We start from the raw sequence: 24785 nt of genomic DNA, 5'->3' as shown, positions 1-24785 counted from the left end.
TTGCCAAATGGATCATCATGGCATTGCCGTATTGGCCCATTTGATCGACCTTTGTTTTTATTATTTATTTTATTTTATTTTCAGTTGTTACAGACGGGACAGACATAAGTGAGGGATAGGAAAGGGAGAAAGAAAGAGGAAGGAAAAGAAAAACATAAGGGGAGAGGGACAGTGAGAAAGGGGGGGGGGGGGGGGGAATATCTCCGGGATCACCTGTTGAGAGAAAAGAATAGAAAACAAGCAAAATGTTTAACCAGTTTAATGACGTGTGGAAATCTGACAATGATTTAGGTCATTTTGATGAGAAATCTAGAAAAGTGTTGATAAACTGTCAAACCCTGCTGCAGTTGTGAAGTTGAAATGCCATCATCCTATAAGAAGGTTGAACTGTGGTCACGTGATCTCCTCAAACGTAAAGTGGTGGAGAAGCTGTAAAACAGAAAGTGAAACCAGCGGCTGTTGCGGAGGTTTGTTGAACTTAACATAAAGTCCAGGTAAAGATCACTTCTGCTGTAAGCTGTGTTTAACATGTGCGGTGCTCTCGCGTCTCTTTAACAATCATGTAATCGATGGTCTTTCCTGTGTTTGGCTGATCCACGTAATTCAATTCAATTTTATTTATATAAATCACAACAAAAGTCGCCCCAAGGCGCTTCATATACTTATACTGTCACGGTCTGTGGGGCAGACCGTGGGGATGAGGGGAATGAGGACCCAAGATGCAGGACTTTGTGATGAAGGCAGTGCGTTTATTTACAGTGGTGTAAATAGTTCACAGAATAAACCCCATGTTTTCCCCTTGACTTCTGTGTCGTGTCTTCACCCACAGCTTCGTGCTCCATGCTCTTCGCTCCAGTGTGTCCCCGCACCCCGTGCTCGCTGCTCTTGTCTTCCCCGCTCCTTCCTGGAGAAAAATAACAAAGAAGCAACTTGTCAGGACACTCGACTACCGCGGGCATGTACTCACTGGACTGGGTACTAATGACACTAACGTGGAGTCAAACTCAATAATCCAGCGTCGGTGGAAGCTCCATCACTCTTCTAAATAGTTCCACCGACGAGCCCAGATGAGGAGCAGGTGTGCGGCAAGGACTTCGGGTGTGGCCAGCCCTCAAGTCAGGCCACGCCCCCAGGGCTGAAGGTGCCTGTAACTTGGCCCCAGAAGACAGGCAACACAGCCACCTGCCTACATACAGATGTGCACAGGGGCAGTGCAGACAACACACCAAATAATAATGATAACGATAATAATAATAACAACAACAATAACAACAATCCTAGTCCCCACTGCCCACGGACCCCGAGTCCCCAGAGCCGGGTCCGTGACATATACGTACTTGTGTACATGTTGAAACAGCCGACAGAGCAAAAGTGGACTGGTCTTGGGCGACTTTTGAACAAACCTGTCTTCATTCTCACGTTGTGCGTTCGCAGAATTGTTGTTTACAAGTGCTTGAAGATGAATAATTTGGAGGAAGAGGAGGACAGAACACCGTCTCCTGTGTCTGTGGCCAGTGACTGGTCCAAAGGTCGTCCCCCAAACTTCAGTAATGAACCGGGACCCTCAGACACAAAGTAAGAGGCTGTTTCTGCTTTACACTGACCTGAAAATGAGCCAGAGTTAGTGGTAGTGTCTTTAGTTGTAGAATAATGTTGTTCTTCCGGTTTTTGTTTTGTTTTTATTGTTTTTGTTAAATACCACAACTACCTGATACCTCTGCATAGTTAGGGACTCCACCCAGGGACTAGGGTGACCAGATACCCACAAACTAAATGTAGGGTAAAGACTTAAAAAAAAAATCTTACTAATACACTTTTTGGGTTTCAGGCATGGTAATGATGATGTGAAGGATAAACCTATAAAGAACACAGAAAAAGTAACAGTAAAATCAAACAGCAAACTGTACATATAAAGTTTATTTCCCAGCATAGAATCTATAATACACTTAAAACAATCTTTAAATGAAAGACTCAGAGAAAACGTGTTGTGAAAGTCGGAACATAATCCGCTCCTGACAGTTTTCATTTCTGTTGTGTCAGCAACAGACTTGGTGTTGTTTAAGGGTTTCAGAGTAAAAATGAAATATAAAAACAGATTTCAAACGTAGTGTACGTACAAACTTCTTATGAGGTCAGCGGAAAGTGTCCTGTTTCAATTTTATTTACACAGCGCCAAATCACAACAACAGTCACCTCAACGCGCTTTATATTGTAAGGTAGACCCTACAATAATACATACAGAGAAAAACCCAACAGTCATATGACCCCCTATGAGCAAGCACTTTGGCGACAGTAGGAAGGAAAAACTCCCTTTTAACAGGAAGAAACCTCCGGCAGAACCAGGCTCAGGGAGGGGCGGGGCCATCTGCTGCGACTGGTTGGGGTGAGAGAAGGAAGACAGGATAGAAGACATGCTGTGGAAGAGAGACAGAGATTAATAACAAGTATGATTCAGTGCAGAGAAGTCTATTAACACATGAGTGAATGAGAAACATGACTGAAGAAGAAATACTGCATCATGGGAATCCCCCAGCAGCCTACACCTACTGCAGCATAACTAAGGGAGGATTCAGGGTATGGGGCCTGATTATTTAAGACCTTGTATGTGAGAAGCAGGATTAATTCTTATAGAACAATAATGCTGTTGTGAAAATGTTTGCTACCAACAGAAAACAAAAAATTAAAATTAAAAAATCTATATTTGTTATGTATTGTTGATCCTCATTAGGGGAAACAATAATTTGGAGGAAGAGGAGGATGGAACATCGTCCCTTGTGCCCAGCTGTATGTCTGTGGCCAGTGACTGGTCCAAAGGTCGTCCTTCAAACTTCAGTAATGAACTCGGACCCTCAGACACAAAGTAAGAGGCTGTTTTGTTTTACACTGACCTGAAAATGAGCCAGAATCAGTGGTAGTGTCTTTAGTTGTAGAATAATGTTGATCTTCCTGTTTTTTGTTTTTGTTTTTTCCCTGCAATTCATATGTAATAATTTTATTTTTATTGTTTTTGTTAAATACCACAACTACCTGAGTCAACACACCCGGATCAACTAATTAGTTCATTAGCAGGCCTCTGGAGAACTTTAAGACATGTTGAGGAAGTAATTTAGCCATTTAAATCAGCTGTGTTGAATGAAGGATACATCCCCACCCCACAGGCACTTGAGGCCTGGAGTTTCCCCACCACTGATTTAGACCCTCCAACTCTCCCCATAGATGTCTGAGAGATCTTCTAGAAATGGTGATGTTAATTTCTGGTTAATCGATTGGTCAGTAGGGGATTATTTTATACCAGTTAATCTCCAATCTTGAACGTAACAGGATAGGTTACCATGGCGATTTACCTCGGTAAGAAGTGAACCACCTTCACAGGTGGACAAAATGCTGCTTGGTAGTAGAGTTCTCAGGAAGAGACCGAAAAGCAGATATCAGGAAAATACTGTCATGATAAACCCTCTTCCTTGTAAACAGATGTGTCGACAGGGTGCTGAGAGCTCGTGTTTTGGATTAATATAAGTTCTGATGGTGTAAAAGGAAATGATTATTGCTTGATAAGTAAAGAAAGAGCATTTACTTAGTAATAGACCATTCTGAGACTTTGAACTTAATTAACTTCATGTTTAGCAACATGGCCAGAATAAGTTTCCCTTTCTATCCACAGAAAGAACAAGTGTGTGCCGGAGCCCGTGTCCTGCTGTGCTTCGTGTCAGGATGCCGTGAATGACCCAGTCTCTAACATCTGTGGACACTTGTTCTGCAAACAGTGCATTGATTTGTGCCGGGATTCTGATTCATCAAGAGACACTGGTCCCCCGTGTGGAAAAAAATCCAGAACCAGTTATGGTAAATATATGTACACATATAAATATATGTACACATATATAAATATATGTAAAAAACTATATATAAATTTTGTTTTCTTGTCTTTATTGTCTTTCAGTAGATGATGGCCTTCAGGAAGTTTTCGATGAACATAAAATCTGTTTGAAGATGCGATGTCAATCTGTGACTGAGGGAACTGATAAAACAGGAGGTGAAACTCTCCTCAACGCAATCTACACTGAGCTCTACATCACAGAGGGACAGAGTGAGGAGGTTAATACCCAACATGAAGTGAGTCAACTTGAGACAGCTTCAAACAAGAAGACCCTCCATGATGCTCCAATCAAGTGTTGTGACATCTTTAAAGCCTTACCTGACCAAAAGAGACCCATCAGAGTGGTTCTGACCTACGGTGTTGCTGGCGTTGGAAAAACCTTCTCAGTGCAGAAGTTCACTCTGGACTGGGCAGAAGGTTTGGAAAACCAAGACATCAGTGTGGTGATTCTGCTTTCATTCAGGGAGCTGAACCTGATCAGAGATGGGCAGTATAGTCTCCTGGAGCTGCTCCAGGTTTTCCATCCAACATTACAGAAGGTCACAGCAGAGAAGCTGGCTGTCTCTCAGCTTTTGTTCATCTTTGACGGCCTGGATGAAAGCAGACTTTCATTGGATTTCACCAACAGGAAGCTGCTGTCTGATGTCACACAGAAGTCATCAGTCAGCCAGCTGCTGACAAACCTCATCCAGGGGAATCTGCTTCCCTCGGCTGTCGTCTGGATAACTTCCCGACCTGCAGCAGCCAATCAGATCCCTCCTAAATGTGTTCACCGTGTCACCGAAGTGCGAGGTTTCACTGATGCTCAGAAAGAGGAGTACTTTAAGAAGAAATTCAATGATGAAGAGCTGTCCAGCAAAATATTTTCCCACATAGAATCATCCAGGAGCCTCCACATCATGTGTGGAATCCCAGTCTTCTGTTGGATCACTGCTACAGTTCTGGGGTACATGTTGACTGGAGAGCAGAGAGAAGAGCTGCCCAAGACCGTGACCGACATGTACTCACACTTCCTGTTGGTACAAACAAAAAGGAAGATTAAAAAGTACCATGAGGGAGAAGAAGCAAATCCAGAAGAGCTGATGGAGGCTGACAAGAAAGGTCTTTTAAAGCTCGGGAGGCTGGCATTTGAACATTTGGAAAAAGGAAACCTCATGTTCTACCAAGAAGACCTGGAGCAGTATGGTGTGGATGTCACAGAGGCCTCGGTGAACTCGGGACTTTGTACAGAGATTTTCAAAAGAGAGTGTGTGATCTTCCAGAAACCAGTCTACTGCTTTGTTCATCTGAGCATTCAGGAGTTTCTGGCTGCCGTTTACATGTTCCACTGTTTCACCAATAAAAATACTGATGTTCTGCAGGACTTTATAAATATAAAGTCTTTTTTTGAGAAAACCTCTAAAAAATCTGGAAATATTAATTGTTCCATCCCATCTCTGGATGTCTTTCTGAGCAGAGCCATGGAGAAATCTTTGCAAAGTAAAAATGGCCACCTGGACCTGTTTATTCGCTTCCTTCATGGCCTTAGTCTGGAGTCCAACCACAGACTTTTAGGAAGCTTACTGGTTCATTTGCAAAATAGTCCACAAATCATCAAGAGAATTATAAACAACCTGAAGAAGATGAAAAGTGATAAAATATCTCCCGACAGAAGCATTAACATTTTCCACTGTCTGATGGAGATGAATGACCTCTCAGTACATCAGGAGATCCAAGAGTTCCTTAACTCAGAGAACAGATCAGAGAAGAGACTCTATGAAATCCACTGCTCAGCTCTGGCCTACATGCTGCAAATGTCAGAAGTTCTGGATGAATTGGACCTGAACAAGTACAACACATCAGAGGCAGGGCGACAGAGACTGATCCCAGCCGTGAGGAACTGCAGAAAGGCTCTGTAAGTCTAAAGGCCCTTTCACATAGGACGCGGCATGTGCAGCGCTGTACTCCAAAACCTATTCTTTTCTATTGCACAAGAGTACTCGCACATGCTGTGGTCAAAGTTCAACCCAGCTGAACTTTAACCGCTATACATGTGACATACCTTTGCACAACCAAGAGAAACGAAGCCTACAGTCACACTAACCTCAATCACACAATGAACGAGGAACTCTATGACACATGTTTACATACATATATAGGGACCTCCTGGAGCCATTGAGTAAGTCACTCCATTCAACAGCTATGTGGAGGAAAGCACTGTTGTGGAAACGACATACTCTTCTCTAGTTGGGATACTTACAATGTTTTGCCTTTTATGGATGAGAGATCAATGTTTTGAAATGACACAGAGCAGGCACATCTGGTACACATAGAGTGAGCACAAAAAAATGACATACAAGTCGAGTGCAGTAGTCAGCGCAACACAAATTTTGGGCCATTCACTCTAGCTGGCAGTCAGTGCAGCACACGCTGCTGCATCCTACTCTCATTCCTACTCTCACCTATGGTGACAAGCTCGGACCGAATGGATGATGTTGCAGATACAAGTGGTAGCAATGATTTTTCTATGAGGTGTGGCTGGGCTTTCTTTCAGAGCAGCTGTTAAATTGAAAGAGGTGCCCTGGATGATCAAAAGTCTTGACATCTCTACTCAGAATGCTTCTTGGTCTAGATATCAGCCAGCTACACTGGAAAGCCCCCAAATTGGCTGTTGTTCCCAAAAGGCTTTTCGCTGATGGGTTCCCTGATTGAACAAGATATGCTCAACTGTTTTGATGTTAAATGCAAAAGCAAAAATAAATATGTAGTATCTTCTTCCATGATAATGTCTTTTGCAAATTTGTCTTATCACAGACTTTCTGACTGTGGAATTTCAAAGACTCACTGTGAAGTCTTGGCCTCAGCCCTGAAGTCCAATCCCTCCCATCTGATAGAGTTAGATCTGACCTTCAATGAGCTGGAGGACTCGGGACTGAAACTGCTCTCTGTAGGACTGGAGAGTCCACACTGCAAACTGGAGATCCTGAAGTCAGTACCCTAACCGTTGTTGTTGTTTTTAATACATTTACTTCATAAATTTGGATATACATTTTCAGGATTTTCCTAAACAAAAAAGTACATAAAAAGTACACTAAGTAAGAAAGAACCTTAAAACCTTGCTTTGGTTAGTATCCTTTTCTGTGCTTAGAAAGTGAACAACACCATTTTGTACCATTTCAGACTAGCTAAAATATGTAACAGACTGCTCTTAATGGGGGGAAAATTGTTTGGAAGTATCTACCAGTGAAATTTTAGCCAAAGCTTAGTAATCATACCTGCTAGGGTTTATCGATCCTACATAGATAGGAGGAATTAAAAAGTAATCCAATCTAATCATCACTGAATGCCAGCAAGATACAAGACCATCATTAAGTCTCATTATTTCAGTTAGTGAATTTTTTTTATGATACCTTTTCCCTGAATTAGTTTTATATCTGTGCATTACATACTATAAAGTGATGTGGCACTACGTTTAAAACCTGAGCATGTCATTAGGTCAGAAATAATTGTATCTGTCTTTTTCTTTCTTCTTTTGTTATTCAGACTGTGGCACTGTGGATTGTCAGAGATTAGCTGTGCTACTCTGAGCTCAGCTCTGAAGCTCTCCAACCCCTCCCGTTTGAGACATCTGGATCTGAGTTACAACAAGCTGCAGGATTCTGGAGTAAAGCAGTTGTGTGGTTTTCTGGAGTGGCAACACAGTCAGTTGGAAACTCTGAGGTCAGCTGTGTTTTCATATTAAACTGTGTTCTCAGAATGTAATGATGATCTTACGGGTTCAATTCACAAAAAGTCATGTTCAAATATCTTCTTTTATCTGTCCCTAATACAAGACACAACGGATCTGCAGTTTGTTTATGCCAAATTCTGACTGCATTTAGAATGTTGCAGCAGAAATCGAGACACATCAGACAAGGCAATTGTTTATCAGCTCTTCTATTGTCCACTTTTGGTGGTCCCCAACCCTTTCATGTTGTTAGCTGCTACATGTGGCACCCACTGTGTTCTTCTGCTTCTGTAGCCCAACTGTTTTAAGGTTCAACATGTTGTGCATTTAGAGGCCCAAAACAGTTCGGCCATTTTCCATCTTGCATCAATAAGAGATTTTCACTCAGAGAACTTGTTGCTTTTGTGTCTATTCTCTGTAAACCCTAAAGATGGTTTTGTGGGAAAATCAGATCAGTAGTTTCTAAAACACTCAGAACCACCTGTGTGGTTCAAATAATCCTGATATGCTCAAAATTACTCGTTGCTTGATTTGAACTTAAGTAGGTAGGTTGTCTTAACCATGCCCACATGCCTAAATGCATTGAGTTACTGCCATTAGGCATTACGCAAATCAGCGTTAACAGGCAGTTAAATGGGTGTGCATATGTTTTTTGCTGTGAACAACTGCATGTAAATGAAGTCACTGCTTGAGCTGACAGTGTATGAGAGCTGATGTTATTATGTCTTTGTTGTGCAGCAGAAATAGCAAGATTTGATTAGTAATAATGACAGCTCTTTTTTTACTTATTATGTTTGATTATTTATATGAAATATTTAAAACAGAAACATTGTCTTTTTATTTTATTCTTTATTCAGACTAAGGGAGTGCTCTTTGTCAAAGGCCAGTTGTACTTTTCTGTGCTCAGCGCTGGAGTTAAACCCCTACCACCTGAGAGAGCTGGTCCTGAGTAGAAACGGCCTGCAGGATTCAGATATGATTCAGCTGGTGAATCTTGTGAATAATTCAAAATACAGACTGGAGAATCTGTGGTAAGTAGGAAGTTGCATTGAGTCAATGCTGCTTTTAGCACTACTGTATAAAACACAGTTGGTATGGGAGTAAAGATCGAGTGTTTCCTATAAACCCTCACTGGCTGCTTTTCTCAGTAAAGCGGCAGCTGTTAACAGTCATCATTTTTTGAGAGGACGAGAAAGTCAGCCAGGCAGATTAGACTGAAGCTTGCGAGGGCTGCACTTTGTTAACGCGTTAGCGCCGGGCAACCCTCGCATGGGCCGAACGGGAATTTGCAGAATAACGCTGACAGCACTAGTAAAGACCTTAGAAAACCCCAAAAATCAGATGACCCCCTATGAGCAAACACTTCAGTGACAGTGGGAAGGTGAAACACTGGACCTATTGCAGAATAACTAACGGAGGTTTCAGGGTCACCTGATCCAACCCTAACAATGTGCTTTTATCAAAAAGAAATGTTTTAAGCCTAATCTTAAAAGTAGAGATAGTGTCTGTCTCCCGAATCCAAACTGGGAGCTGGTTCCACAGAAGAGGTGCCTGAAAGCTGAAGGCTCTGGCTCCGATTTTATTTTTAAATATAAAATCGGAGGCCAAGGTAATGCCATCCAGAGTAAGAGTCTGGTTAGATACCAAATTTCTAAGATTTTCAGGGGCGAGTACAATAACCTCAGTTTTATCTGAATCTAAATTTAGAAGCAGGAAATTAAAGGTCATCCAGGTCTTTATGTCTTTAAGACATTCCTGCAGTTTAACTAACTGGTGTGTGTTATCTGGCTTCATGGACAGATAGAGCTGGGTGTCATCAGCATAGCAGTGAAATTGTATGCTATGTCTTCTAATAATACTGCTTAACACAGGGGTCGGCAACCTGCGGCTCCGGTCCCGCATGCGGCTCTTCAGTCCTTATAGTGCGGCTCAGCGTGGTTGGGAAAATAAATTAGAAGTATTTAGCTGAAGTGTATTTTATTTATATTAGTTCTTTTTTAACTTGTACTTCTAAATTGGAAGATTATGGTGATATTGAAATATAAAAATAAAATTATATTCTATTATTTTTTCATCGCTCAAAATAAGCGTCACATGTGCGGAAGCCGGTGTACCCGCCGAAACGCCGTGCATTTATTGAGACTTTCAACCCCAGGTAGGCCATTTATGGATCTTCGGATCCACATTATGTCAGCAGCTGTTCTCCATCGTGAACTCTGTTAAAAACAAACACCACTCACGCCTCACTAATGACAGCTTACAGTCCTGCGTAAAGATGAAAGCCCTGATTTGCAGACGCTGTGCGCAGAGGTTCAGGAGCAGAAGTCCCATTGTAAACATACCACGGCAGACCCGACGATGTTTGCATGAACATGCTTTTCAGCATCTCTTTATTGACCACTTTTCACACACGGTTGCTGTACGCATACTGCAGACCACGCCCCGGCACACACATTAACCAGGTAAAATACATATTTAGGCAGAATTTTGCAAATATCTAATTTTTTTTTAGCAGCATAGTGCTTTTTTCCCCAGTTATTTTTTAAAAGTCAGGTCTAGGCTCCAAAAGCACAAAGGCGATATGAGGGTGGCAGCTCACAACAGTTTTTGTTTGCTGGATCCTTTTAGTTCAGTGTCTTTCCTTTTGTTATATTTCTTTAAGAGTTCAAAATGTGTTAATTACATAAATAAAATGTAATTTTCTCTGTAGCACTTCATGGATTTCATAAGCAACACACCTTAGTTGTTCACACAAAGCATAAAAGTATAAAACAATATATATACAGTGTTATCTTCATTTTAGATGTCAAAAAGTATTTGCGGCTCCCAGTGTTTTCTTTTGCGTGGAAACCGGGTCCAAATGGCTCTTTGGGTGTTAAAGGTTGCAGACCCCTGGCTTAAGGGAAGCATGTATAATGTAATGTATAGACTCCATTTACATGAACAAATTGGAGTCTGTTAGATAGATATGATTCAAACCACTGCAGTACCTGTAATACCTACAGCGTGCTCTAATCACGGTAATAAATCATGGTCAACAGTATCGAACGCTGCACTGAGGTCTAGCAGGACAAGCACAGAGATGAGTCCACTGTCAGAGGCCATAAGAAGATCATTTGTAACCTTCACTAAAGCTGTTTTTGTGCTGTGATGAGCTCTGAAACCTGACTGAAACTGAAGCCAATTCTCTGCAGATGATCAGTTAGCTGTTTGACAACTACTCTTTCAAGCTCCTGGCCTCCAGAGCTGTAACCATATTTGTTACAAGTATCATCATTACTAAAGGAGGCTGAGAAGTAGCTAAAATTCTGACACAGTGAGCAAGAGTTCAGGAGGTAGAGGTGAAGAGGCCCTCTGTTCATTTCTAAAGCAAGTAAAGAAGTGTTGGAGCCAAGACATTTGAAGAGATATAGATATGGATATAGATACATGGGTCTTTTTGACCAGATAGTTGTACAATCAAATTTGATTTTTTCTCTCTTTTCTTTAAAGTCAGTCAGACAGAAGCCTGCAAACTCTTTTCCCTTATTTCAGAGATTCATCTTTACACTTAGTCGCTGTTCGTTTTTACACGCAGAGCCTGATATGTAGTAATCATATTTTGTTTATGACTCTTGTAAACTCTAATTCATGACCTCTGTTATTTCTTCTCTCTACAGCTGGCACGAATTGTCGGTAACAGTTGTCTGCTGAGCTATGACGAGCTCTGCCCTGATGATCTGGAGAGTTTTAAACAGCAGCAGGAATTTGTGCATTAGCATACCCTGACTCGGCCATGGAGTCAGAAGAAAAACTTCAACCAGCAGTGACTTCTAGAGGAATCAAAAGAAGTATAAATGACTGTGTTTCAGTGTGAACTGCCCTAAGAAGTGCAGACTCAATAAGAATTATTCACAGACATTATGCAAACACATATATGTGCTTAAACTGTGCATATGAGTGTTTCTCCTGCTAATCTGGGATTCTGTTCTCTTTTCCTGAGCTTGCTTGTAATGAGCAGGCATATTTAGAACTACGACAGACTATGTGTCTATACAAAAGATGAACTGTCTTAGAAAGTATATTTAATATTTATCTGTTCAAAATGTATTTAAATTAGAGTCCACCCTTACTGGTAGTTAGTTACACTCATTTCTCGATGATGTCCTGGTTATAGATGATGGACTGGTTGGTCCTTGTTTGGACCTGCTTACTTCTTTTCTTCTGGTTTGCTATGATTTAACACTTTTAAATGTCAAACTTTTCTTTTAAACTTGAGCCACAGCCTTTGTCTTAGATAATAAAACATTCATCTGTGTAAGCAATATATTATATATACTGTAAGTCAGTGAATCCTGATGAATATACCATCATCCCTGTGTTTTATAAACCTGATAGAGTATAAATAATCATACCAGCACTGCTCTTCTGATTACTTCTTATGGTGACACACGGTTTATAGTCATTTAGACGGCACTCAAATCAGTGTAAACTAGAGTAGGCTTTGATTTTCTGTAATTTTTCTGTGTTAGAGTGCCACACTGTGGCATAATTGAGAACTGCAGTTAATGTTTACACAGTAACTTTTTTGATTGTTAAAGACTGCTTGCATGCACAGTTTCATTACTGTCAGTGGATTAGGTTCCTGTTTAGTCTTTCAGTAATTAATATTTCTGAATGCAAAGTATTTGTTGGATGCATAAAAATGTGAAGGAACGATGCCGACTAAAGTCATGCCAAGAAAGTTTAATAAACCTCTATGAGCTCACTGAACCCTTTAGAACTCACCACAGTACTGAGACTGCTCTTATTAAAATAGCTAAAAAAATCCTGTCCTGTTTGGCAGCGTTTGCAATCAGAATTACGACCTGAATGCAAACATATTTTTCCAAGATCAGCTCTATAAATTCTCTATAGGCTCCTCTTGTTCAGCTGTTTCTTTTACGTGTTTATTTATTCATTTCTATTCATCTTATTTCAGTTATTACATTATATATGGTATAGCAGGACAATGTCTTAAGGCAGCCCCCAAGAGTACCGAAGCCCCAAGGCCACACATCTCAGCAACATCTGTGCGCCCAACCCAGGAGGAGAAGGAAGGAGGCCCTAAATGGGGCGCCCATGGCCACAGGGTGAGAGTCCCAGAGGTGACGGGCGGCCGACCCCCCTGGTGCAAGCCCAGTACAGGGTCCCAGGGCTCCAGGCCCACAAGTACCACCCAGTACCCGGCAGAGCCCTCCCACCCCTGGCGACAAAGATGAGCTACAAGCGTCCCAGACCACCAAGGGAGCGGGTCAAGACTGCGCCAGAACATCCAGCCACAAGCCCCGGAACCAGCAAGTACCCACATCCCAGGGAAGGGCAGCTGTGAGAACATATCATCCCCACCCTCATAAATGTCCTCTTGTCAAGTCATACATTACTTACAAGATGCTCTTACAAGCCCCTCAATACCCTGATCCCTCAGTATCTCTCTGATCTGCTGCAACCATACACACAATCTTGGATGCTACGGTCCTCAGCCACGGGCCTGCTTTCTGTCCCGTGCACCAGCCTCCATACCTTTGGGAACAGAGTCGTCAGGCTGGAGGCCACCACCCTCTGCAACTCTTCCATATCAGCTTCACAATGTCACTGGAATCCTTCAAAAAACTTCTCAAACTCACGTCTTCAACAAAACCTTCTGCTCCTCTGTAAAGCATTCTTGGGTCTTTTAAAAGGTGCTAAACTAAGTTATTACTATTATTACTATTATCTGAGTGATTTTTGAATCCATGTTGAATTTACTAAAAACATTGAACCTAAACAAAAAAACATGTCATGTGCAAGAGCTAGACTTTTATAAATCCTTTTTAATCAGGTTTCCCAAAACCTTCTAAAAAATGTGACGTAGTGGTATCATATTTCTTCCATGCTAGCTTGTTTTCATAAAATTTACAACCAACCCGAAGTGTAAAGACCTTTAAGGGTTAACCCAGTTTAGATTACTCTGATAGCAATGTTTAAGTGGCTGTTAAATTTAGGCCTGTTGTCTTTGATAGTAAGAAAAGAGACGTACAACCAAGCTGGACCAAAGGTCTCCCTGACACTCACTGATGAAGCTACATTAATGTTTAACTATTAACTTCTACATGATTAGAATCAAGTTGCTACCTGCTCGCTTACTCACTATGCCACTCGACTTACCAGTTAGAAATGAAAGTATTCATTTTGGCGATAAAACCAGAAGTCTACCATTAGGGGGCCTCAGATTATATATAAACCATCATTGTCCATATAAGTGTATGTTTTGAGAATGTGATCGATGTGATTTGATGCTCTGAAAGTTCTTGAATCATAAATCTAGAAGCCTAATTATATGATATATTTATGTATTTTCGTATGTCTCTCTCTCTCTCTCTCTCTCACACACACACACACACCCAGGATGACGTCATGTGATTTCCTGTAAATGGAGAAGGGAGGAGCATCTCTTCTCCATTGATCTAGGTCCCTGCAGACTACGGAGCAGGAGGAAGAAATGAATGTGAGCTTTAAGCCGACATTATGTTTCGTCTGCTTTCAGTCAGCTGTCTCTGTGGACTAGAGGAAAAAACAATGATGTGCTAATTCAGGAAGTGGACTGACAACTCAGTTCACTGCTGAAGTCTCTCTCTCTGTGTGTTGTACTTCCTGTTTTGTCAGTCATGAGAGTGGTTTGTATTCTGTGCTAATGCTCAGCATTTCTGAGTTACCGGTGAGCCTGGCTGAAAATGGAGGAAGAGGAGGACAGTGCACAATCTCTCTGTTTTCCCATGAAGAGAGACCTTTCCATAAATGACAGTGAACCTGGACCTGCAGACACAAAGTAAGAGACCGTTTTCTACTGTAAAGTGAAGTAAAGATGATTTATTTGTTATGAAGAAATAATGTGTGCGATATATTTTAGTGAAGTGTTACCCCTAAACCTTTGATGTGGAACATCCGGAGCAAAATTTCACTGCGGATGTTAAAGATTAAAAACCTGTTTGCACAGAAACAGTGCAAAATGAAACTCAGGAAGGAGTTTTTACATTTGTATGCACGCAGTACTCATAGAGATAAATATGTATAGGGAGGACTGCCTGAGTAATAGATGGACAATATAAACTGTTCACCAAGATTGTGGGCCACAGACAAACTGATTCTTGTTGGAAAAATGCATATTGCACTAATTAGTTCTTTTATTAGCTGCTTATACAGCTAAATTTGCTTACATTCTCACCAGTTTAGAATGACCATTTAGGATGTGGATCTTTGGAAAGGGACACAGCTGGTGAGACAGAGAGGTAAATAAACGTGGAGACTGACTTCCACAGGAGATGCTGAAGACAAGAAACATCCCCAAAACCCCAAACCCTGGGTCAGTGACCCTGGCACCAAGACAGATCCCATCAACATGAATGATGTGTTACATATTATATGTTTGTGTTCCCAGAGATCAGCAGCCCAGGCGCAGAACAGCGTCTGTAGGATCAGAGTGTCTGTCAGTGAACAGTAACATCTCCAAAGATGATCCTCCATTCTTCAGTAATGAACCTGGACCTTCAAACACAAAGTAAGAAAATGTTTCTGCTGTAAAATGAGCTGAAGAAAATTCCCTTAGCAGGCAGAACAAACATGCTTCCATATCTGTAAGACCAGCTTATTATGGTAGTGATATAAATACAATCCAAACTGCTTTTACTGAAAACCTCCAGAACTTCAGTCCTGTACTCACAATAAGTGACGTATTTCTAACAACATGAAGATGCAAATTAACAATGTGCTAAATATTATATGTTTGTGTTCCCAGAAAAGGAACAGAGACTTCAGGATTCGACTCTCTGTCTAACTTTTCCAAAGACGAGCCTATGCACTTCAGTAATGAACCTGAAGTCTCAAACACAAAGTAAGAGACTATTTCTCCTCTAAAATGACACAAAAATGGTTTGTTAGGATGACACTAACACAGAAAAGCTTCAGTGATTTTCAAAATCAGAAACCTATTTGAACAGAAAAGCTGTAACATGAAAACATGAAGGACTTCTTGTGTTTTTATGTGTCAGATATTTTAAAAACACATTATGAAATAGACCACACTCATGATGGAGAACACAACATATGAGGGGATACAGAGACACGCAGGATGATGAAGGAAAAGGCAACAGGTGGGAACGCAGCAGCAGTAAACTATCATAATTACCTGGAAGGAAATTAGACACAGGATACAAAGAAGAACAGTCACCAAAATAAAACAGGAAGAGAGCCTCAACTGAACAGCGAGACAAGATTAACCTGATGCCAAGCACAAAAGAAGACCAAGTAAAGCACAGAAAGACGAAGGAGGCAGGAATAAACAGAGAAGCAAGGAATAAAGCACAAACTAAATCTGACATCATAACCTAAACATAACCAAAGCTACAGAACTATAAAACCCCCAACATCACAAAATTCAAACCTGTGTCCAAGATCCAGCGACCATGACAGTATGCACCTATAGAAGGTAGAATATGTTCCTCAAAGTCTCTCACATCCATAACTGTGGCCAAAAGACATATTAAGATTACAAACACAAATAAAACAGGCTTCAGGCCTCAACTATGCTCGGGTGTGATGTAAAATGTAGCTAATCACCCAACGCAAACAGTTTAACCATGCTAATTTAATGACTGCAAATAGTGCCTATTCCTGTGTAGCTGACACAGGAAACCTGCAGAGTTTCAGCCCTGAACACCGAATCGTTACACAAAATTTAGGTGGTAGTGCCCAACAACATACCTGTGACCAAGTTCAAATAAGCAGTTAACGTAACTGTTGCAGAAAACTGGAGAAACACAAATAGATATGGTTCCCCACCCAAGACAAATAGTTCACCAACTCCCTTTCACTGCTGACAGCAGAGTCCGTACTCCTGTATGACTGGCAAAAGTCTCATTGGACACTCATTGTGGTAGTGATATAAATAAAATCCAAACTGAGACCCTGGGACAGTGAATGTTTCTGCTTTTACCAAAAACCTCCAGAACCTCAGTCCTGTACTCATAATAAGTGACTTATTTCCAACAACATTAAGATGCAGATGAACAATGTGCTAAATATTATATGTTTGTGTTCCCAGAGGTCAGCAGCCCAGATGCAGCCCAGCGTCTCCAGGATCAGAGTGTCTGTCTATGAGGAGTGACTCTTCCAAAATTGTTCCCATATCGTTTAATAATGAACCTGGACAATCGGACACAAAGTAAGAAAGTATCCTGAACTGGCTGGTCTACAGAGTGAGGCGGTTCATACCTAACATGGGGCGAGGCAAATGAAGTCAGAGATTTCTGCCTAAACCAGTGTCTGCCAAAACAATGGCATCACAAAATATCATTTTAATGCAGTTGTATTTTTTCTTTTTTCTTTCTTTCTTTTTTTAAATTTAATATCTTCTTCCATGGTAAAGTAATTTGTGTTGTAAACTTGCAAATTAGTCCGTGCATGATTGCCCCGCTGATCATAAAGTCTGTGCATGTGCGCCTATATCGCCCATCAGGGATTGTTGGACTGACGATTGTCGGTTGGAAAATTTTTACATATTTTTTCACGTATCGCCCAACCCTAGCGTTTATACACCAAAGAATATATATTTTTCTATAATTATTTGTTTGCATTAGACTATTATTTTAATGTATGTAACGTACCTGTTTGACCGAGCGTTTTCAGTTAGTTAGTGCACTTCCCCCTATATTTTACCCTTGTGTTACTTATCTTCCTACTAATCTCCCACTGAATAAATACCCCCACCTTATATTAATGAATACCCTGTAATTTTATCTTCTAAACCATGCTATAATGTTTTACTTCTTATTCTGTCTGCACCTTTGTTCTCTTTTATAGTCTTTTATCTTATGTTTTAACCTTGTTGTGAAGCACTTTGGTGTACCTTTGGTTTTAAATGTGCTATATAAATAAAGTTGTATTGTATTGTATGTGTACTGGTCAATATACATTTTCTTTTCTATGCACAGAGAGAAGACAAAGGATCCTGTTTCCCACTGTGGAGAAACAGCCACAGCCAAGTTTGGACGACATATAGCTGGTCAGAGCAGCACTGTGCAAAGTAACATTATGCTTTATAAGATATAGGGGAAGATTCCAGATGATTATATGCTGATATTAAAGTTTCATTAATTTTATTTCTGTCTTTCTTTTTTGTCTTCTAGCAGTTGCTGGTCTGCAGGAGCTTTTAGATGAACATAAGATCAGTCTAAGGAAGAGATGTGAAACTGTAACTGAAGGATCTGAAGAAACAGGAAGAAGAACTCTCCTGAACAGAATCTACATAAACCTTTACATCACAGAGGGACAGAGTGAAGACGTTAATACTCAACATGAAGTGAGGCAGCTGGAGACAGGTTCCAAGACGAAGACCCTCCATGAAATTCCAATCAAGTGTCATGACATCTTTAAAGCCTTATCTGACAAAGTGATCAGAGTGGTTCTGACCTACGGTGTTGCTGGCGTTGGAAAAACCTTCTCAGTGCAGAAGTTCACTCTGGACTGGGCAGAAGGTTTGGAAAACCAAGACATCAGTGTGGTGGTTCTGCTTTCATTCAGGGAGCTGAACCTGATCAGAGATGGGCAGTATAGTCTCCTGGAGCTGCTCCAGGTTTTCCATCCAACATTACAGAAGGTCACAGCAGAGAAGCTCGCTGTCTGTAAACTTTTGTTTATATTTGATGGTCTGGATGAAAGCAGACTTTCATTGGATTTCACTAAGAGGAGCGTCATGTCTGATGTCACACAGAAGTCAACGGTCACAAATCTGCTGACAAACCTCATTGAAGGCAATCTGCTTCCTTCGGCTCTCATCTGGATAACTTCCAGACCAGCAGCAGTCAATCAGATCCCTCCTACATGTGTTGACCGTGTCACCGAAGTGCGAGGTTTCACTGATGCTCAGAAAGAGGAGTACTTTAAGAAGAGATTCAGTAATAAAGAGCTGTCCAGCAAAATATTTTCCCACATAGAATCATCCAGGAGCCTCCACATCATGTGTGAAATCCCAGTCTTCTGTTGGATCACTGCTACAGTTCTGGAGCACATGTTAACTGGAGGGCAGAGAGAAGAGCTGCCCAAGACCATGACCGACATGTACTCACACTTCCTGCTGGATCAGACCAAGAGGAAGATTCAGAAGTACCATAAGGCTTCTACTCCTGAAGATCTTCTTAAGCTTGGGAGGCTGGCATTTGAACATCTGGACAAAGGAAACATCATGTTCTACCAAGAAGACCTGGAGCAGTGTGGTCTGGATGTCACAGAGGCCTCGGTGTACTCGGGACTTTGTACAGAGATTTTCAAAAGAGAGTGTGTGATCTTCCAGAAACCAATCTACTGCTTTGTTCATCTGAGCATTCAGGAGTTTCTGGCTGCTGTTTACATGTTCCACTGTTTCACCAGTAGACAGAGCAAGATCCTGGAGGATTTCCTAATTCCTAAGTTTTCTAGGATGTCTAGGAATTTTGGAAATAAAACTACCCATGTGCTATTTTTAGATGACTTTCTGAGCAAAGTTATGGAGAAATCTCTCAAAAGTAAAAATGGTCACCTGGACCTTTTTGTCCGCTTTCTTCATGGCCTTTGTCTGTCGTCCAACCGGAGACTTTTAAGAGACCTGCTAGGTCAGAGAGAGAGTAATCCAGATAGCATCCAGAAAGCCATCAGCAACTTGAAGGAGATAAACACCCAAAAAATATCCCCTGACAGAAGTCTCAACATTTTCCACTGTCTGATGGAGATGAATGACCTCTCAGTACATCAGGAGGTCCAAGAGTTCCAGAAGTCAGGAAGGAGATCACAGAGACTTTCTGTTATCCACTGCTCAGGTCTGGCCTACATTCTCCAAATGTCAGAAGAGGTTGTGAATGAACTGGACCTGGGTGAATATAACACCACACTGGAGGGCAAACAGAGACTCATCCCAGCTGTGAGAAATTGCAGAAAGGCTCAGTAAGTCTGCCTGTGACTAACATTATAAACTTGGTTCAGGTTAGCAGCTTCGAGCCAAAGGGCAAAATTAAGATGAGATAAGATTTCAGATTTTGCTGTGATTGAGAATTCAACAGAAAGATGAGTTGGAGTTTCTGTGAGGAAACTCTTCATACTTTGGTCAGAATGGACAGTAAACTTCCACATTTTCATTAGAAAATGGTTTGAAACTTAAACTTAAAACTCCTGCTAACATATTTTAGGTTCTGTTAGGTGCAATCAGTGCAAACAAATGCTGGTGCCTTGTGTTGCTAGTTCTTGTCAGCTTCTGTTGACTCAATAAAACTTATTAGAAAATCTAAAGATTAGATGACGAAAAACGAAATAAATGTCTACTTTCATAACAATATCCCAAAAGGTTGATTCTGTTCATCTCGACGTAACATTTTCAGTGGAAGTAACGTGACAAGTGACTTCTTCAATCTCCAAGAGACGTTTCTCTCACTGAAAATGCTACATTCAGATAAACAGAATCAAATTTATGGGATTTCCTTACTTGGACGATTGAGCATGCATCATGACACTTCATAACACTATGTTTTGTAAAATGTGCTTCTTTTCTTTTACAGACTTTCTAGCTGTGAGCTCTCAGAAGCTCACTGTGAAGTTGTAGCCTCAGCTCTGAAGTCCAACCCCTCCCATCTGACTGAGCTGAACCTGAGCTTTAACAAGCTGCAGGATTCCGAAGTGAAGCTGCTCTCTGCCGGACTAAAGAATCCAAATTGCAGACTGGAGACTCTGAGGTCAGTTTACTGAGTAATACTTGCTTTTTTCCTCTCTTCAAATTGAGCATTGTAGTTTGAAGTGTTAAGATATTTCTTTTGTTGAGCTGTGAAGTAACCCCGTTATAAACAGGCTCCATTATCAGATGATTGGATACAGCTGACAGCATAATATTGATGTTAAACTAATTTGAGGATTCAGACGTCTGAGTCACAGAGCAAGTTGGTGTATTTGTGCTTGTACAGTGTTTCTGTGTTGAACTGCAGTCAAAGCACAGAAAAATAAAGTTTAGTTCTCAGTACTCTGTAACTTTTGGTAGACGTGCATGATTTTTGTAAGTCTGCACATTTATGATCAGCGTCGACAGCAGGAATCATATTGACAATGAGGGACTATTTAATAAAACAGCTGTAATTCCTAAACCCCCTGAATTAAAGCTGAAAGTTCACACTTCAATCACATATTAGTTGTTTGATCCACTGCAGTGGTGTACAAAGGGAAAACTACAAAAATGATGTCTTTGTTGAACAAAGCACAGGCCCAACTGTAATTTGCAATGATTTGTATATTAGTACATAATTTATAGTATAAGTGCAAATTTAAAACTAATATACATTATATTTGCTGTATTTTTATAAATGACTGGATCTGAATCTGCCTTTTTTAAATTCTTTATTCAGATTGAAGGGTTGTAGGTTGTCAAAGGCCAGCTGTGCTTCTCTGGTCTCAGCTCTTAAGTCCAACCCCGACTATCTGAGAGATTTGGACCTGAGTGCCAACACACTGCAAGATTCAGGAGTGAAGGACATGTGTGGTTATCTGGAGAGTCCAGGCTGCAGATTGGAAGTGCTCAGGTCAGGCAAAAATGTTTTGGTTGTGTGGTCATATAAATATAAAGGTTTAATGTATAGGCTGGCAGCCTGCAGAGGATTTAATGCTAATGCTTTCTTCCTTATTGCTTCAGTCTAATAACTGCAGGATGCAATGTTGCACAACACACTGAAAACCTAAAAAAAACAAGTAGATTAAGCACAATCGGAATTTTTTTTTATATTAGAATTAAAACCAAGGTGACAGCTAAGTCATTAAATAATGTAATTATTTTATAAATATGCTCTAATTTAACTAGTTTAAAGCCCTGTAGTGAGAAGCCCAGTCAAAGGGCAGCTAATTATATCGATTCAAAAATGGAAGCAGTTGCAGACAACTACTTTGTGACGAAGTAAGAAACGCTTGAATAATCGTAACTTTGATTTCTGGTGTGATTTTGAATCCAGCTGTCAAAGATTTGTTGATTTTGTTTTTAACAAACAACATAATGTATATCAGTAAAGATTTTCAGCTTTGCTATTTAAGTAATCAATCCCATTTTTGATTTAAACATGCGCTCAATTTTTTTTGAGAGGAGCAGCTAAAAACTGGAGGGAGTGCTGATTTCCTTGGGTTACAGAGAGAGATCTCTGCAGGCTGGGAAGAGTCTCCACCAAGGAAAGATGGAATAGAAAGTCACAGGGATAACTTGCTGAGTGAGACTTTATCATGATAAGACCAATGAATTGAACTTAAAGCAATCATCAGGTGACTAAATTAAGGCTTTGGTGCGAGGTTAACCTGTAGTTCACATGGAGAGTGGGCACAAAGGAGGACCACTCCTGACACATGTAAACAAAAAGTGAGCAAGGAAACAAGGAAACAAAGAGAATAAGAAAACAAAAGAACAAGAGGACTGTGATGGACTCATTTTTGGATCATTAATGACACATGACAATCAAATATATTTTCATGTTTATGGCTTGATGAACTTGGGCTGAAAGGATAAATTTTTGACTTGTCTGATGCACAGGATTCGTTTGATTGTGTCTTTATTGAATCTATCAGTTATATTAAACTACTTTTTATGAGTTTTTCTGCTGAATAAAATATCTTGTTGGTTTGAGGTGTTTGAAGTCTCTGTTTCCTAACCTTTTACATCCTATACTGTCTTTAGCTTCAGATTATTAAACAGGTTATAATTTTAAAATCTGTCTAAACTTAAATGTTTCATTCATTTCTCAGATTGAGGGGCTGCAGTGTGTCAGCGATCAGCTGTACTTTTTTGGTCTCAGCTTTAAAGACCAACGACTCCCATCTGAGGGAGCTCGATCTGAGCCAAAACAACCTACGGGATCCAGATGTGAAGCAGCTGTTGGATCTTAAGGAAAGTCCTGACTATAGACTGGAGATCCTGAGGTCAGTAAAGAGCTGGAGTCACTCTGTGTTGCATTCAGCAGTATTGTACTGCAATAGAAATAATTCCAAACAAATATACAAATATATGCAGTACACATCTGAGATAACATTCAGATCTATATTTCTATATTTCATAGCTAACTTAGCCGTGTTTTTCATGGCTGCTTCCATGTTTACTAGCCAGGTGATATTACAGAAAGCTGCCACAAAGATGTTTGTGTTAAACTGAACAGCAGTAAATACATTTTTTAAAAAGATGTTCGTGATCATTTATGACTCTTCACAGTTCACTTCCACTGTGGAACAATAGACTCGATGTTCAAACATGTAGGTTAGTGAGTGTACATGTTGACATGAAAGCTCAGAGAAGCTAAGATAGGCTAAGATAGGCCACGCCTCCACTGCAGCTGTGAACAGGCTAGATGTGCTGCATCTCTGAGTAACAGCTTTTGAAGTGACTTATTTAATACACCTGTTTCTTGTCTCTACAGGTTGGAGTGATAATCTGTGTAACAATGAGAGCAAACAGGACGACGAGTGGACGAGCTGTGAGGATCCACTGAGGTTGGAGCAGCAGCAGGTTGTCGGTTCCTGTAGAAAACCGGTTCCCAGTATCCCAGTTCCTTGGAATTGTTAGTCGACCTGTCTGTGTCCTTATAAGGGATTTGCACTGGTGCATGGGGCTGTAGTTAAATGGTGATTATGAGACAGAGTGTTTCAGCTATTTTACTTGTTCCCAGAGCTAATTAAGTAACATACTGCATTACTTTTAAGAAAAGCATTCTGTGTATTCTGTGTAATATTAAACACTGACTACAACAACGAGGGCAAATACCTCAAACACGCACAGACGTTTGACTCCAGCATGCAATTAATTTGCATGCTGGATTTGCATTTCTTCTTGCTGCTTAGTGACGGTGGTGACTCTTAAAACGGAGCCAATGAAAATCGATAAGGAATCAGAATCATAAAATTCTTATCGATTCCCATCCGTAGCGTAGATACTGTAACTCGGCTGTTTTACTGAGAGCTGGATCAAGAACTGACACTGTGAGGTTTCAGGGTTTCAGTGATCTTCTTCTACTCTGCACTGAGACGTTAGCCCCAGGTTCATCTGGTCCTCCAAGTCTTTGGCATGTCTGCTGCTCTGCTGTGGGTTCAAAATGTTTGTGCTGCACATGGTGTCTTTATGTGGCGGAGATAAATGTCTCCTTTATCTCTGCCACATAAAAGGCCGTTAAATCACAAGTTTAAATACCACAAAAACCTAATGAAATGCAACATTTTTTTAATGGTGATGAGATGAACACCCTGTGATATTACTTAAGTGAAGCACAAATTCACTTCATTCATTGTATAAACTGTTTTATTGTTTTGCTGTTTGGTTGAGGTTGCTGATACTGACATTACTGACACATTAAAGTCCGTTATTCACTGGCATCAACACTTATCCCTTACATCATATCCTGCCAAGCCAGAACACACACAGGAAGTTATAAAACCAGACCCTTTTCCACATCCTTTAACTCCAAACCATCGTGAGAGGAAAAATGCATCAAGACCTTTTAGGTCCTATAAGTTAAATTAACTCTCTAATTTTTATTCTAACATTTATCTATTGTGATATTTTGTCAACATGTCATTTCAAAGAGTGCTGCATGATTGCTTGAATACCTGTTAAATTTGGCAGATTGGATTCCTTCGATTTCTTTGTTAATAACTTGAAGACAGTGAAAATAAATAAAATGGTTTTTATCTGTTACTGTCTGTGTTCTGTTTGCGTTGTTGATCTCTCTTCATGTATTAAAACATTAACCAGCTACATAACCATCAGTAATCGTACCAAATAAATAATGTTCACTCTGCATCTGTGAGCCACTGCAGACGTAACTGTTTTCAACCACTGAATATCATATTAGACCCAGTAAAACAAATAATAATTTAATGCTGTTTTTAAGGTGTTTGAAAACATACAGTGTGAAAGGGGTTTTCTTTTTCAGTAATGAGCTAGACTTGGTCTTAATAGATATAAAAAAAAATAGTAAAACTTTCAATATTTAATGGCAATGAGAATGAGTGAAGACAATTTTTAAACCTAACAGCTTGTAATTTGAGTTTTATTCATCTGATTATCAGAAAACATCCTTTTTCTTTTGCTATTTGTCTTGAAGACTCTACATTATTATTTGATGCCGCCAATGTTTTTGTAAAATTGAGGAAATAACTTCTTGGATGATCTTT

General features: G+C 40.3%; 2 protein-coding genes across 7 annotated transcripts; both read left to right on the top strand.

Annotated features, from left to right (window-relative positions):
- Positions 1 to 437: 437 nt before the first annotated feature.
- On the top strand, positions 438 to 12363 carry LOC118455200 (NLR family CARD domain-containing protein 3-like). Of its 3 annotated transcripts, none has more exons than XM_087833821.1 (9): positions 438 to 494; positions 1435 to 1575; positions 2729 to 2860; positions 3662 to 3843; positions 3944 to 5771; positions 6671 to 6844; positions 7400 to 7576; positions 8441 to 8614; positions 11243 to 12363. In XM_087833821.1, the coding sequence occupies exons 2-9, from the start codon at positions 1460 to 1462 to the stop codon at positions 11274 to 11276; spliced, it is 2817 nt and encodes a 938-aa protein (XP_087689947.1). In that variant the 5' UTR covers positions 438 to 494; positions 1435 to 1459; the 3' UTR covers positions 11277 to 12363. The 3 variants fall into 3 exon arrangements, with proteins under 3 accessions (XP_087689947.1, XP_087689945.1, XP_087689946.1); XM_087833819.1 differs by having other exon boundaries at positions 3941 to 5771; XM_087833820.1 differs by lacking the exon at positions 438 to 494 and adding an exon at positions 501 to 512 and having other exon boundaries at positions 3941 to 5771.
- Positions 12364 to 14029: 1666 nt separating this feature from the next.
- LOC102790324 (NLR family CARD domain-containing protein 3-like) lies at positions 14030 to 24306 on the top strand. Of its 4 annotated transcripts, none has more exons than XM_035913371.2 (10): positions 14030 to 14409; positions 15019 to 15138; positions 15376 to 15471; positions 16681 to 16800; positions 17570 to 17640; positions 17768 to 19553; positions 20162 to 20335; positions 20996 to 21169; positions 22371 to 22544; positions 23036 to 24306. In XM_035913371.2, the coding sequence occupies exons 1-10, from the start codon at positions 14315 to 14317 to the stop codon at positions 23043 to 23045; spliced, it is 2820 nt and encodes a 939-aa protein (XP_035769264.2). In that variant the 5' UTR covers positions 14030 to 14314; the 3' UTR covers positions 23046 to 24306. The 4 variants fall into 4 exon arrangements, with proteins under 4 accessions (XP_035769264.2, XP_035769263.2, XP_035769262.2 ...); XM_035913370.2 differs by having other exon boundaries at positions 17765 to 19553; XM_035913369.2 differs by having other exon boundaries at positions 17570 to 17661.
- Positions 24307 to 24785: the final 479 nt, after the last annotated feature.

This window comes from Neolamprologus brichardi, chromosome 20 (genome assembly GCF_056152115.1).
Source record: "Neolamprologus brichardi isolate AB-2024 chromosome 20, ASM5615211v1, whole genome shotgun sequence".
NCBI classification, from domain to species: Eukaryota; Metazoa; Chordata; class Actinopteri; order Cichliformes; family Cichlidae; genus Neolamprologus; species Neolamprologus brichardi.
Note: the sequence above shows the minus strand (reverse complement) of the source record. Positions and strands in the feature narration are given on the sequence as shown.

Bases quoted from the DNA above. Each gene is read 5' to 3' on its own strand.
- LOC118455200 (XM_087833819.1), top strand. From the start codon at position 1,460: ATGAATAATTTGGAGGAAGAGGAGGACAGAACACCGTCTCCTGTGTCT. The intron at 2,861-3,661 runs GTAAGAGGCTGT...TTCTATCCACAG, and splicing joins CTCGGACCCTCAGACACAAA to AAAGAACAAGTGTGTGCCGG. The intron at 5,772-6,670 runs GTAAGTCTAAAG...GTCTTATCACAG, and splicing joins AGGAACTGCAGAAAGGCTCT to ACTTTCTGACTGTGGAATTT.
- LOC102790324 (XM_035913368.2), top strand. From the start codon at position 14,315: ATGGAGGAAGAGGAGGACAGTGCACAATCTCTCTGTTTTCCCATGAAG. The intron at 17,662-17,764 runs GTAACATTATGC...TTTGTCTTCTAG, and splicing joins TCAGAGCAGCACTGTGCAAA to CAGTTGCTGGTCTGCAGGAG. The intron at 20,336-20,995 runs GTCAGTTTACTG...TTCTTTATTCAG, and splicing joins TGCAGACTGGAGACTCTGAG to ATTGAAGGGTTGTAGGTTGT.